Source organism: Thermobia domestica, chromosome 13 (assembly GCF_964235325.1).
Source record: "Thermobia domestica chromosome 13, izTheDome1.hap1.1, whole genome shotgun sequence".
NCBI lineage: Eukaryota > Metazoa > Arthropoda > Insecta > Zygentoma > Lepismatidae > Thermobia > Thermobia domestica.
The window spans coordinates 95,996,721-96,011,129 of record NC_137466.1 but is presented as its reverse complement, the minus strand read 5'-3'; the positions used below and the strand labels follow the sequence as shown (position 1 = coordinate 96,011,129).

Genomic DNA, 14,409 nt, shown 5'->3' with positions numbered 1-14,409 from the left:
TCGTTTAATCATTATAAACGAGCACAGACACAACACAGGCACTGCTAGCGTCACGCAACCTCGCACAGAGCAGGCAGCCAAGCCACTGCACAGTGGTCCGAAAGGCATGATTGTGTGAGCGAAATTCAAATCATGGTGTATGTTGTTCCTATGTGGAAAACATGGTACTATAACATAAGCCCAACAAAAAAATCGTAAATTATGACTGAGAACCAGGTCCGTAGCCATGGGGGACGTACGGGGCACGTGGCCCCATATAGGCGAAATGAATAGAAATAAACAGAAATAGATGTATATGTATCTAAGAAGTTTAGACCTACTTACTTTACCTTAATCACTCTCACTATTGTGAGAACTGTCTACAGAGAGTTGTGTATCCATTACGTCCACAGAACTGGAACTACATGCATCTGTACTTTTCTGCTGTGTAGGTGAAATTAGTAGCTGAAGAACATCAGAAGAAAGTGTAGCAAGCTTCTTATGGGGTAGCTTCCGAAGAGTGGAAATAACAGGATCTGATGTTAAAAGCAACCGATGAAAGAGGTCCACATTTCCTTCCGTTCTTGATGTCTTTCTGGTATGGTGTTCTCTGAAGCTTTTGACATCTTTGTGTCGCGTTTCCTAAGCGTCCTCTGATAACTGCCCAAATGGCAGTAGAGCAGATGCGATAATAACGGGGCCATGGATAAGAATCTTGTGAACAGATATTGGCATGTAGTACCATGGATAAAGATTGACAAATCTTTCTGCAGTTTCTTGTGCATATTTCTGAAATGATGACACGTTTATGTCATGACCACTAGACATGGCGAGCAGGATGGAAGAAAAGCGATGAATTAGAACTTCATCTATGCCTGTTCTTTCTGCAGACAGTTTTGGATCAGCGAAGAATCTACGTGCTGTGTTTCCGTCGTTAGTGGTCCCACTTCCACCAGGTTTAGGTATGTCTACCAATAAGCCTGTTTGTTGTTTAAACCGCTCTTGGATGTCCTTCTTTCTTTGTGCAACCTTGTTGATATTTTCCTGACCACGGATCTGCCATTTCTTTATGTCAAGACGATAACTGATATGAAGAAAACATTCAAAGAACCGAATCTATGCATGAAGTGTTGATAGCCCAAATTGGAAGTGCAATGGATTAGCATGTCTCTTCCGTACCTTATTCATGTCATTCATCTCCTTCGGGAGAGCACCACAAATGTAACATCTCAGAGATGATGATGTGTCCGTTAAAGTGTTACATACGTTGCCATCAACCATTGTTAATACCAAATGATGAGTGACAGAAATATGTCTATCTGCACACATCACATTCGTTGATTTGAGGGATGAAATTTGCTGTTCGATGTACTCCTTTTCTTTGTCGCATATTTGAGGAGTTTCTTTAAGAAACTGAAGCCGCAGAGGTCTGCAGAAGCGTACAGATGATGGCCTGGGATTTTGCCAAATGATTGTTTTCTGCTTTGCGTTTGATGACGTAGCGTATAACTGCAACGGAACAAAGAGATGTAACAAATATATCACTGTCAATTATAGTCCCTTCAACACCTTTCTGCTTGTACGCAGACTGTCCACTACTACCATCGAAGCCCCATTTACAGAAAAGGGTGATATTTCTTACTTCACTCTCTTCCATCTGAGTTCAGAGCGAATGGCATCTGAACTTGCAAAAGTCGATTAGCTGTGTGATCTAAAAGATCTTGTAGACTGACTTCAATTGCAGTGTCAGTTGCAGAGACAGGCGGAGGATAGCATTCTTTTTTTGCTTCGAGAACTTTGTGGTAGGATGGATACAGGTCAGCAGCTTTCGCCTTAGCTTGAGTTCGAAATAAGTTGTATTGGTGTTTGGTGAGCTTTGCTTCTACTATTAGTGACAAGGCTTCATCTGGGGTATACGATACCATTCGCTGATCAGCCGTAGCAGTCTTCCAAGCCTTTTTTATTTTCTTCGGTCTTATTGGTAATGATAGTGTTATTTCTTTCACCAGGTTTGATGCTGTGACCTTTCCTTCTTTACGGAGTTTCATTTGTGTTGCATAAGACAGAACGTCAGAACCATACGACTCACGAAGTTCAACTTCCTCCTCTTAACAGATTCACCACTTTTTTGAAAACATTTAACAGGTCTCCCCCTGCCAGACGTAGTTGCACTTTCTTCAGCTTCAGTTGCCAGCTCCAGAAATAGTAACTTTGCAGGTGCATTAAGCCAATCAGAATATCGTTCAAGAACCTATCAGCCATTCTGGAACAACTATCTAGTCGCAGGAAAATTTTGGTGCAGAACAATTTGATAGCGGTCTTTATCTCCTTTCACTTTTCTTCATTATCCTGAATTCACAGCTTTCCTATAATGTACTCTTCCAAGTGTCCTTTTTGCTCAGAATGATGTTTGCCAGCCTTTCCCGCATTACGTTAAAAAGGTCTCTTCTGGTAGGCCTAAACGCCATTATTCCTGAAAAAAGCAGATAATAAACATCACTTTCTGAATTTAACAAGCACATTGAGCATAACCACAAAGACTAATCTGTACAATATCAAAGCAATTAGGCCTAAAAGAAAATTACGTTAGATTGCGATTTCCACTGTTGCACGTCCTATACATACTGTTCTCAAACCATTCTCCCTCGAAAGTACAGCGAACGACGTGCGGTTTAGTAATTCACCTATCTTCCTTCTGATAAAGACCAAATGAAAAGCGAAACGTGTCAAGACAGTATATATAGTATGGGTCAAATTATGCATTGTTTTATGTACTGACCCATGTTAACAGGTGACTAGTCTGAAAATGTGCAAACATGTGCAACAATTTTTATGTACGTTACCTATACATGTTGTCCTTCACACCCATGCAGGAATCTTACTGGTACCTCTTGGTACTTTTTTTATAACTCAATGATTTATCACCACTACAGTGCATTTCTCCTACTACTTATATGCTAAGATTTTATATGACATTCTTCCTCCAGGTTCGTTTCTGGAGAGCAGTTATATACTTCCTCTCATTGCTACTTCCCTACAGTTTCTGTTTCATGGGGTTTCCCTCTTCATTCACTTGTGTTCTCAAACGGAGACGCTGAGTGGTGCTGTAGTATTGCTTCCAGTTCCTGTACAGCAAACTTCTAATTACACATTACACAAACTTTGCTTCTCTACATGTTCGTTCTATTCGTATTTAAAAAATACTTAATGCTGTTTTTGAATGCACTATTGTATGGACTAAACGTGTATGCTACTCATACTCCATACTCCAGTACTTGACATTTTGGATTTTTGCGCAGGTTTTGCGGCGTTTCGGACCACTGTGCACTGACGCGGTCTGACTGCCCAGCGGCTCCCCGAGTCGTCAGCACTTCATGCGGCTCAAACGGGTACCATTTTCCGGATGGCCCTCGTACTTTCTGCTGTACTTACAGAAAGGTTCAAAGTTTTGTTCCAGCTAGTTACGGTTCATCGCCAAACCTCCAATTGTGCACCATTCACGTCCAAACACTCTTGCAATCTTTTTGGGAAACCAAGATTTGCGTGTTGGCGGTACTCGTCTGGAATGTTCAAAATCACATCAGTTATTTTGTTCTTGAGATCGTGGAGATTAGCTGGCTTCTGCGAATACACCTTGCTCTTCACGTGTCCCCACAGCCAGTAATCACAAGGCGACAAATCTGGTGATCTTGCAGGCCAAGGTGTGGGTCCCTTCGGCCAATCCATCTCTCCTTAAATTCTTCGTTAAGAAACTGTCGAACTTGAAGGGCATAGTGCGGCGGTGCCCCATCCTGTTGCATGTGGACCTCATTAAGGATGCCTAACCTAGTAAGTTCTGGCAAAAGTAATATCTGTAGCATGTTCAGATAATTGTTACCATTTACCGTCTCTTCCTCGAAGAAAAAAAAAGGCCGATAATGTGGCCCATTGAAACAGCACACCACACATTGACTTTGGGACTACCCCGCTTGTGCTCCTCGAATTCACGTGGATTTTCCACCCCCCAAATTCGGCAGTTGTGCCTGTTCATTTTTCCCGACACATGAAATGTGGATTCATCTGAAAACAGAAATCGAGACAGAAGATCACCATCTTCTTGTAAGCGGGTAAGCATTGACTCACAGAATTCCATTTTCATGTCATAGTCTTCCTCTATCAGCTCGTGCACAAATTTTAACTTATAGGGCCGGACCTTCAAATTCTTGCGTACGATCTTGTGTAACGTTGACTTCGGTATTCCCAGTTCCAATGACCTACGTTTAAGCGACTTCATTGGACTCCTAGCTACGCTGTCCTGCAACGTGTGAATCACATCGTCACTCGTTTCTGGCCTTCCACTGCGTGGTAAATCTGACACACTTCTCGTTTTTTTTGAACTTCTCGTACCATCTCTTGATACTTGTTTCTGCTGGGGTGTTTTCCCATACATTGTTTGGTACTTTCTCCACACTGAAACGCAAGATTTTAATTCCGCAAACCACAAAACACATTGTGCCTTTTCTTTAACGCCATCTTTCTTAGACGCCATCTTAAGTCACGTGGTTACCAGCGCTAACGTTATCGAGCATTGTGGCCAAAACAAAACTTTAAACTTTCGTTCTTCCAACCCCAAAAATTTATACACTTAAACGTAACGGTTTCCAAGTTTTTCCAACCCGGACGGTACTTCTAAGTCCTAAAAAAAAAAAAAAAAAAGCAGTTGACTGTCCTGCACATAACATTCAAAGGATTCCGAAACTTAATGATGAATAAATGACTACCAAGCGTGTTGATGAAAATAAAAGCGGGTCTTAAGTTAGCGGGTCTTTCACACACTGGATAGTGAAAACAGCGACTCAGCCCTTATGACTATGTTTAACAAAATGGCTTTAGCGGTAAATATCTTCATAATGCTGCCAGCTGTTAGTCGATATGCAAAACAGATAAAATTGCTTCCAAAAAGTACCGTTCGAACACAACGTACGAGTCCTTTCCCATAATGATTTCTTTCCGGTGGTATTTTAATGTGCCGTTAGTAAATAAAGGGTTAATATCGGTTTTGCATTGTGTAATCAACGTGAATGCCATCAGCGTCAATACAAGCCTGTAATGTAAAGACACATTTTTATACGATTTTGCACACAGGTAATGAGAAACAGCAGTAAATTTCTTAGTTCTGTGATATCCTTCAGGTCCTGTAGGGTGTTGGTGTTGCGGGAATAAATTTTATCCTTTAAATATTTCCAAAGAAAAAAAAATCCTAGTGAAGTGAGATTAGGAGAGCGGGCCGGCAATGAATTTCTTGCACGTTGGCGGTTGCGGAGTACAAGCGAACGCACCGAATTCGTTGCTCCAGAAAAATTTTGGTAGTCACTACTTAACTCTTTCGCTACACAATTATTTTTGAGACCAATCCCCAAATATTGGCGTTTATTCATAAGAAAATGAAAGTCTTAAAATTGAAACCAAACGTTGTACAAATACTCCTTGTCACCACAGTATACAAATTATCTAGTTTGTTACGCTTCTGAAACATTCGATTGTCAGTATTGCCAACCTATTTGTAACAGTATGTATAACATTATTTGCTAGAGAATGTCGTATTTTCTTAACGTAGGTGTAGGTTACTTGATATAAAGATCATTACAAGAACTGAGAAAGGTATATTTGCTGTCCCCGATCTCTTTGCGCATCCCGATTGTCACTGCTGCCATCCTATAATAATATTTTCTTCTTGTTTTGTTATTTTCTAGATAAATTTTATTATTATTGACCATTCTTATGATTCTCTGCACCCCTCACATTATTCGCACCCAATCTGATACCAGTATGTTTCCTAATATCGAAAGACGTCCGTTCTGTGTTTCATCCGTCCCATGCATTTCATTTGTCAGTGTTGCTAGCCTATTTCGAAATGAATTTTCTGAAAATTCTATTGTAACATTCATAGTTTCCGCATAACGTTCGGCAAAAGTATTTCTGCTATCGTCAAGAAAGAACTCTATGATATCCAATAGGCCCTAAGATTTCAGTGTTGCCATCTATCAGCAAGATATTTTAAAAATGAATTGTGGTCAAAAATCATCACTTCGATGCAGAATTAAACCACCATCTTTGGACTCAGAATCTAACAAGAACAGCTATCTGATTGTCGCTATTGTCTTTTCTTTGGATGCCATAACTTACTGCTCCAATTAGCACTGAAGCACACCTTACCAAATGAAGCAAGACTCTCGCAATAATTCGTGTAACACTGCCTTAGTTCAAAGAATCACCGCTAGTTGGAAGCACAATGCAATGTATTATCGCAGCGCAGTAGAAACAAACAGGGCCGTACTGCAACCCTGGGCCTACCTGGAGATACTTTCTAGGGTTCCCATGCACATATATGTACTGCCCCCTCCCCCAACATGTACATACTGCGTACTGGCAGTACAAACAACTCAAAGCAAATGTATAGTATATTGTACTTATTTCGTACAAACCACGACCATGGACCCACAAAGGACTTATTTCACACTGAACCACACAGTCCGTAGGAAAACCCATCCTTTTTCTGTTTTTGTGAAATATGTTATGGTCTGGAATTGGAAAATCTTTTGAGAATAAATCAGATAACTTATATGTAGATAGTACGAAATTTTGAAGTATTTTCAAGAGGTAAAACGTGGAATTAAGATTCAGTATTTTGAAGGATCTTATAATTACGTTTTTCTTTTTCATATAGCCTCTCTCATGTATGGAGGTCAAGGGCTACCAAACGACCAGCAGCTATATAATTATATGCAGATGTTCAAAGGTGCGTTGAATTCAGAGGGACAGAATGGTTTAACGAACTTCATGGTTCAAAATAATACACCATCATCCGAGAGAATAACTCCACCACGGACAATGCCACCACCGTCGAAGAAAAATCTAATGAAGGTAATGCATCTGCATTATAATGCTGTTAGTGTTCTGTTGTAGTTCTTAATGAGTAATTAAACTTATACTTTAGTTACTTTCAATTATTACAAAGCTAGAAAGTTAAGTTACAGTTTTTTTTTCCCCTCCTGTGTAATTTTCTGACTGAGGTCTTCTGTTCAGTATGTTCGGCGTAATAATACGCTCCTGGTCGTTGTAGCTTATTTTGTGTTGGGCGTAATAATACGCTCTCGTACATGGTGTAGCGAATTTGTCTGTGCGGAGCGAATTAATACGTGTTCCTTGAATATCTCCTCATTATCAATATTTATGAAGTGTATGAAGGTTTTTCTTACATGAAATTCTACCAAAACAAGAAGGAAAAGATAAAGAAGAAACAATTCTTATGAATTAGTATTTTAAATATGAATGCATCTGTGTTTATTCTGTTTCTGCCGCTATTCGTTTCTGAAGCAGGGAGAAGCCCTGTATTTTGATGTGTATAATTTTCAGAATACAGTGCAAGTAAGCATAAGCGTGTTGTTGAAGACGATGACATCATTGAACACCTGCTTAGTTCCAGTCACAATGATTCGAGGGTTTCTTTATATGATATTTCTGATTCCTTTGATTCTGATGGACACGATGGGAATGAAATGGAAGATGTTGCTGGTACCTCGTGAACAAGACTGCATACGCGCATGTTACCAGAAGTATTTGTAACAATAATTGTTAGTAACTAGATGTGAGTGATAGGGATAATGCGTATGAATTGTTGAAGTTATACTTCTCAGATGGTCTTGTGCAGTTGATTGTGCTCGAAACTAATAGGTTTGCAAGTCAAACGATGTTGCAAAGCAGGCCTCCTGAAGAAGAGAAGCCGAGTTTGCGTGGAGCGATACGTACACAGAGGAAGTGTGGTTGTTCTTGGCAATTCTAATTCTTCATTACTTGTGTGGAAACCCGAACTCCTTATGCATTACAGCGAAAAGATGATATTGAAGACACCAAATTTTGGACATATTATTCTACTCAACAGACTTGTTTTGCTCAATAAATGAGTGCATTTTGTTGATAATTGAAAACTATGCACTGATTCCAATCGAAAACTGTGGAAAATAAAACCTGTACCAGACGCCCTTGTACCCAAATTCAAATCTCTGTATGTACCGGAAACGGAACTGTTTGTTGTGAAAGTTTGATGTTGTGGAGAGGACAATTGTCATGTGTTCAATGCATTCCCATAATAAGAAATAGATTTCGAATTAAGACCAAGTATATTACTCTGTAACCAAACCTAACCTAACCTAATCTAACTAAGTTGCTGCTCAGAATTCTCCATTCAGTAATAAATACGAAAGAATAAGCAATATTGAAATGATGATGATAGGGATAATGATAATGACTGATGGTCACGATGATAATGATGATGTATTAACAACAATAGTAAATACAATACTAAGTAGCCCTTAAATGCAGAGGAAGCAATATATACACAAAACTGATGTTATAAGCTATGCCAAGAAGTTCTCAAAAAATTACACACTACGGGAAGGGTTTCACTCGGGAAAATACACTGTAAGTGCTAGATTGGCCGTGGGCGTAATAATACGCCGAACACAGGGAAAGGGTTAAATGTAAAATTTTACTTTACTAAATCCTTCATAGCCTTCTTTATAGACTCCTGTTGTCAGCACCAATATCAAGATATGGAATAGTGAAATTGAGTAACTTACTTTTTAAATCCGATCATAATTTATGAGAAGTTAGTTTTCTGTTTAAAAACCAAACCACACTCGTGTGAAGTAACTTCGATGTATGGAAGTAAAATTACGTAAAATATGCGAAGTGGTTATAAAGATTGACTCTAGGGTGTTACTTTGGACTTCATTTGAAAAGTGAACGGATGTGAAAGTAAAAGTACAAGATTTGAGATAACGAGAGAGGAAGAGAGAAAAACAGAAAGACGCAGAGGCATTTCATACGTATTCATCGATGCAGGAGCAAGATATGTCAGTAGTAGAGCGCCCAGCTGGTGCTAAGGGTCGCAGGTTGGATATGATATCGTGTCCCCGCAAATCTCATTCTACCAGTTATTTCGTAATCTTGCACTTCTATTAATCATCCGTTCCTTTAGCCGAGGGGCATAATTATGGGACATAAAACTATAAATTTAGTTTCATTTTATTTTCCAACATCATTGCATTTCGTTAGAGATTTTTCTACAGATTGAACGTGTGCAGTTACTTAACAATGGAACGCTGGCTAAAAATGTATGTATTAATGTCGTATGTATCGTTCAGTGAAAGTTGGTGCTTGTTGACTTATTTCTTGACATTACAGTGCAGTCATTGCTGGCTTGATTAGCGGAATAAGATGTATAATTACCTTCAACGTTTTATCACACATTTAACATGTTTGATTTATTGTGTACTTATGTGACAATTCACATCTTGCACTTCCTCTCCTCACTACTCTTTTTCCTTACACCGATGAGTATGGGTAATTTTCATTGATTTATTCACGGTTTTCTTGTCAACTAGAAGCATTAAAAGAATTGTATGGAAGACTTACTGCTTGTCATTATTTGATACAGAATGCGATGGCTACGATCATGGAGCTCCATCGTCAATGTTTTTTTTTTTTTACTGATCCACATATTTTCTGTCTTTGAAATCTTCAGTTTTGTGTCCATCGTAACAGTTTGTTTCTCTCTCTACCGGTGCTGCACTCTTTCATTGACCACTTCTTGGTTCGTTTCATAAATAATCGCACCCTTTTTTCAGAACAAATCACTACCGGTAATGGAAGTTCTTCAAGTACTCAATTCATTTACTAAAAGTAAAAGTTCTAACTCCACTTGGAAATCGTAGGAATTCAAGATTTGATGACTACGTGGAAACTACTATATGATTCAACACTGTCAGGCTACCGAATGTAATATGCTTGATTTGCTGTTGCTACGACCTGATTGCGCTTCAGCCACTGTTCCTAACATTCAGCGTATTTCTCGTATTAGCCGGACAAAATCAGTGAATACAAATTAATTACTATTTATAAGTGAATTGTGAGGTTCTTATAAAGGAAAGTAGGTAGATAATGTACCACATTTTATTGCTTGTATAAGTACAAGACTGGCGGGAATCTATTACATCTAAAGCGAGCGTGTTAACTTTCCAGCTATTTGGGAATCTACAATCTTGTACTTACATTATTACTTTGTAAATATGGTTATAAAAAATAGGAGTGATTAGATGTATGTTTAAAACATTTCTTGCAGCCATGTCCATTCCCAGTGAACCTTCTACATTTGGCCAGTAATTCGAATGTTCAAAAATCTGATTTATCACAAAGAGGAAGGGAAGGTCTTAATGGAATAGACCCACAATTGAATTCAAAAATGGGGAAAGTTAATATGCAAAGTATTGTTACTACAACCAAGGAAGGGATAAATCATCAGCCTAATTCAGTATTCACTGCAGCGGGTTTTCCGAAAAATCTTCAAAATAAAGGAACCACTCAGGTACGTTTTTTTTTTTTTTTTTTTTTAATTAATTAATTAATTAATGAATGATAAAGTTAACTTTTATTTGAAGACTGATGTGCCCTGAGAATCTCAGTTAAAATTTAGCTTTTGGCTGTCTGTATTGTTACCCAAAATAAACTTACATAGATGCAACATATTTTCATTATTTTTGCTTCAGTTATTCGTATGTACATTTTCAATTTACCATTCATTATAATTCCTCGTGGTTTCATTATTGTGCGTGGCATGATCTTGTTACTTTGTAGCACGAGCTGCGTCCTACTAATATATGGCGGTTGGGTGTGTAAAGTGCGTTAAGTTAAAAGTTAGTGTTTTACATAAGTCGCATTTGAAAGTTCAAAAATAAATCCAAAAATCCGGTTTTGGGTTTCAGACATAAATCCAATAAACAGTCCTATTAACATGAAGAGCTACAATAGTTAATGATTTTCCCAAAACCGGATTTTGGATTTATGCCTGAACTTTCAAATTCGATTTCTGTAAAACACTAATTTTTGACTTAACACACTTTACACACCCACCCGCCATATGTACAGTCCACAGCAAAAGAACCTGCAACATGAGCATGTAAATTTATTGTGAAACTACGCCTTACAGCCCAGGGAATCAACATAACGTCTAAGTGGCACTAATCCCACAGGAGAAACCTCGGCGTTCTCCCCTGCACACTTATTTTGGAGCAAGAGACTTCGTCGGCATGCACATGCTGTGGACTGTACCATTTCTGTTTTACTAGTAGCGCCACAGGTTGCTATTAAAGTATTCTACTATATTTCACAGACTATATTGAGATGGTTCAGCTGTTAGCTATTAGTACACAGTGGAAATTAGTTAATTTTGTGTAGTGAATGAACTGTACTTCAAAGGAAACTGCACACGTAATATTATTTCACAGTTGAAGGAGTTACCAAGTGATGGAAATCCGAAACGTATGAAATCAAGTGTTCACTTTTACGGAGATGAGAGTTTTGTTTCCATAACGCGTCAGGAGTTGTTTTATGTGCGATTTTAGTAAACACCCCCCTCCCCCTCCCGTCTAGTCTAGTAGCTAGCACGTGTGCGTTTGGTGCACTTAATCCCGGGTTCGATTCCCAGTAGAAAATTACAAATATTTAATTTCACGATCATTCACTTGCATTAATCATCTGTCTCTAGCTTAAAGGACATAATCGTGGAACGTTAAACTAAAAGATCTTTTTTCCTCTAGTAAACAGTAATTTAATTATTACAGCAAAGTTTGTTGATGTATTGATAAAAGAAAATCGGATGTTATCCTTCCTCTTCCCCTTCATAAACGTTGGGGCATGTGTCTTCTTCTTCTTAATAAGGAGTTTATATGCCAAGCCAGGTTTCATCTCTCTAACATGAGAAGCTCGTGAGATACTCTACTTTTGGCTCACACTAAAACTCCTCCCGTTAGGACATGCATTTTAATAAAAGTGAGATAATAATCCTTAGTCCACGATAGGTATTATCTGTCACAATTTTTTCCCTTCCTGTACGTAGGATAGTGTATTTTGCCCTTGTAATAATGGAAGATACAGGAAAATCAAATCACGTAAGCATTTGATTGACCTTATTAAAAGTTTTAAAGGTATAAATCTTGATACAAGAAAAATAAAATATGTTTCTAAATGCAATTTGCGCAACATAGAACACAATAATGTAAGAAACATCCACGCAGTAGAAATAGAAACATCACTTGAATGTTTATATTTTATCGCAGGAGTGCAGCATGTGAATATTTGGCATAATGAGTATTGTTCTTACCTACTAGTCTGCTGGTTCATGTTCGATTCGCCACGAAGTATTTTTTCTTTCTATGGAAGGAATAACTGTGAAATATAATACTACAGTACTAGATTTGGTTTCATTCAATTATATTTTTTTAACTTTCTTTCTTTTTTTTACCTTTTTTTTTTTTTTTTTTTGCTAAGATTATACTATAAGGCATCAAGTATAATCCTAGATCAAAAGTAAGGGTGTTCTAGATTTTTCTTCCATTAATAAACTATAGAAATAAGCTTACATCCAAAACGAAACATACACGTTATGGAAAGAAACCAAACGAATTTCTACCATGTGACTCAACCAGCATTCGTGTCTGTCCATCTGTCTGTTTCACTATAATTGTCGGAAAGCGTATTCAACTTTAATGAAACTTGGTATATGCCTTCCTCCAGTCTTTCAAAACAATCGTATTGTTTGATGTTGGAAGTATCTATCATGAATAAGGATGTAAAAGAGAATAAAATCTTCCCACTATTGTAAATTTTCACATATAGAAAACAGTTTTCTGGTAGGAATTATGTAAAATTTATTCGATCCTCGATAAAACGAAGTGCATACTTTCTTTGGGGGCATTCCAATCTTCTTCAATGGTTGCGGTTGAAACCGGTCAAGGATAAGTTGGTGAAAAAGGGGTGAATTGCCCCAAATTTCGAAGTTTTATCATTGATATGACAAGAAAATAATTTTCTTTGATAACTTTTATAAAAATAATTTAATTTTGATGCAATGTGGCGTCTTCTTTTTTTTTAAGACTTCCCAATCACATCCCCTGTATGGGGTTGAAGTCTGTCAAGAATTTAAGGCTGAATCCCAATAATAATAATAATAAATCCTCGATACTTCACGTCAAATGTATATTTCATTCTTAGCAACATACCTCATATATTCTTTGAGATTTTCAATGATGCCTCCTGGATGCAGTTAAAGGCCGTAAACAATAGTTGGTAGATTTATTTTACCAATCGCAAAACGTTCCACGATAACTTTCGTAAACAAGTATTCGGTTTGTGTGGAATATAGGATATGTGTATTTGAAAATTTCCAATGTCCGCAAACTTTTTACCGAAGCAAGAGAAGAAACCTGAATTAAGCGATTCAAGAAGTTTGGACAACATGAATAAGTAAACAGTGAGGTTTGCGAGATATCGTAGAAAAATAATATCCAAAGACACACCACACAGGTAACAAAATTTGTTGTCTCATATTTGGCAGTTTTCGCTTTTGCAAAGAATTCAATTTCAAAGTTAAGAAGAGATTTTGTTTTCTTTCTTTTTTTCTCTCTCTTTTCCCTCGCTACGCTTTATTAATGCGTAGATGACAGCATACCGAATAAGACATAAGTGCCTCGTACCTTTTGATGATGAGTGATCACAGCGTCTGATAATAGTGGTAGATCAGGTCTTTACAGTCGATTGGCGTTGGAATGTGACTAGTACGGGGTGATCCTGGCGCGTCTTTATTTGTCGGAATTTTAAATGACAAAGAAAAATAAAGATGCTTAATTTAAAAGGTACAACCAGATACTAGTTCGTTAATTAAGGTACAGTACTTGCGGAATATCAGTGTTTTAGGATGGCTAAAGTTGGCCTTTCTGGGAAAGAGAAGTTGGAAAAAAATGTGAATGAGTTTGTGTTATATTCCCAGTGGAAGACTCTGTATTGTTATGTACGTTGTGTGAAGCTGTGATTTTCGCTTAAAGACATTAGTTTGTCGTATATTATATTAACACTTCACAACATGAAACTGCAGGGATATGTAAATGAGATGGTGTAAAGGTTCAGAACCTTCTAGCTTTCACGAATTTTGCGTCGCGTAGCTACAGTTTTGCGAATGATCTCTGTAAAGCCATAATTATTGCTGACATTCATTTCGTTTACAATGTTACATTGCGTATAATATTAGAAGTATAATAAAGAAAGAATGATCCTTCTACGTTAATTAGTTTAGAAGTTATGTGGCATAAACTAAGTCCATGTGAAAATTCAAGATGGCAGACTATTCAAAATGGCGGAGACCCGTAACTGGATTTTTTTAGATTTTCTGGAGGTTAATAAGGAAGAAATCACGAACAAATTCCAGAAGGTCCCATCTTTTTATTCTAAATGTCTACCTCAAACCCTATTTTGACTGCACTAAGTATGAAAATGATTGTGAAACTTCAAAAAGTATACGTCATATTCTATGAAAATTACCAGTTTTACGAAAGATAT

At 37.7% G+C, this 14,409-nt stretch overlaps 1 protein-coding gene across 3 annotated transcripts in view; it reads left to right on the top strand.

The window, feature by feature from the left end:
- The window catches only part of LOC145668362 (uncharacterized), a 112,625-nt gene that overhangs the window by 58,851 nt on the left and 39,365 nt on the right, over window positions 1-14,409 (top strand). For all 3 annotated transcript variants that reach the window (XM_081736134.1, XM_081736133.1, XM_081736135.1), the window contains exons 7-8: window positions 6,686-6,882; window positions 10,142-10,384. In XM_081736134.1, the coding sequence (XP_081592260.1) occupies window positions 6,686-6,882; window positions 10,142-10,384 (440 nt within the window). The remainder of the gene's footprint in view (window positions 1-6,685; window positions 6,883-10,141; window positions 10,385-14,409) is intronic.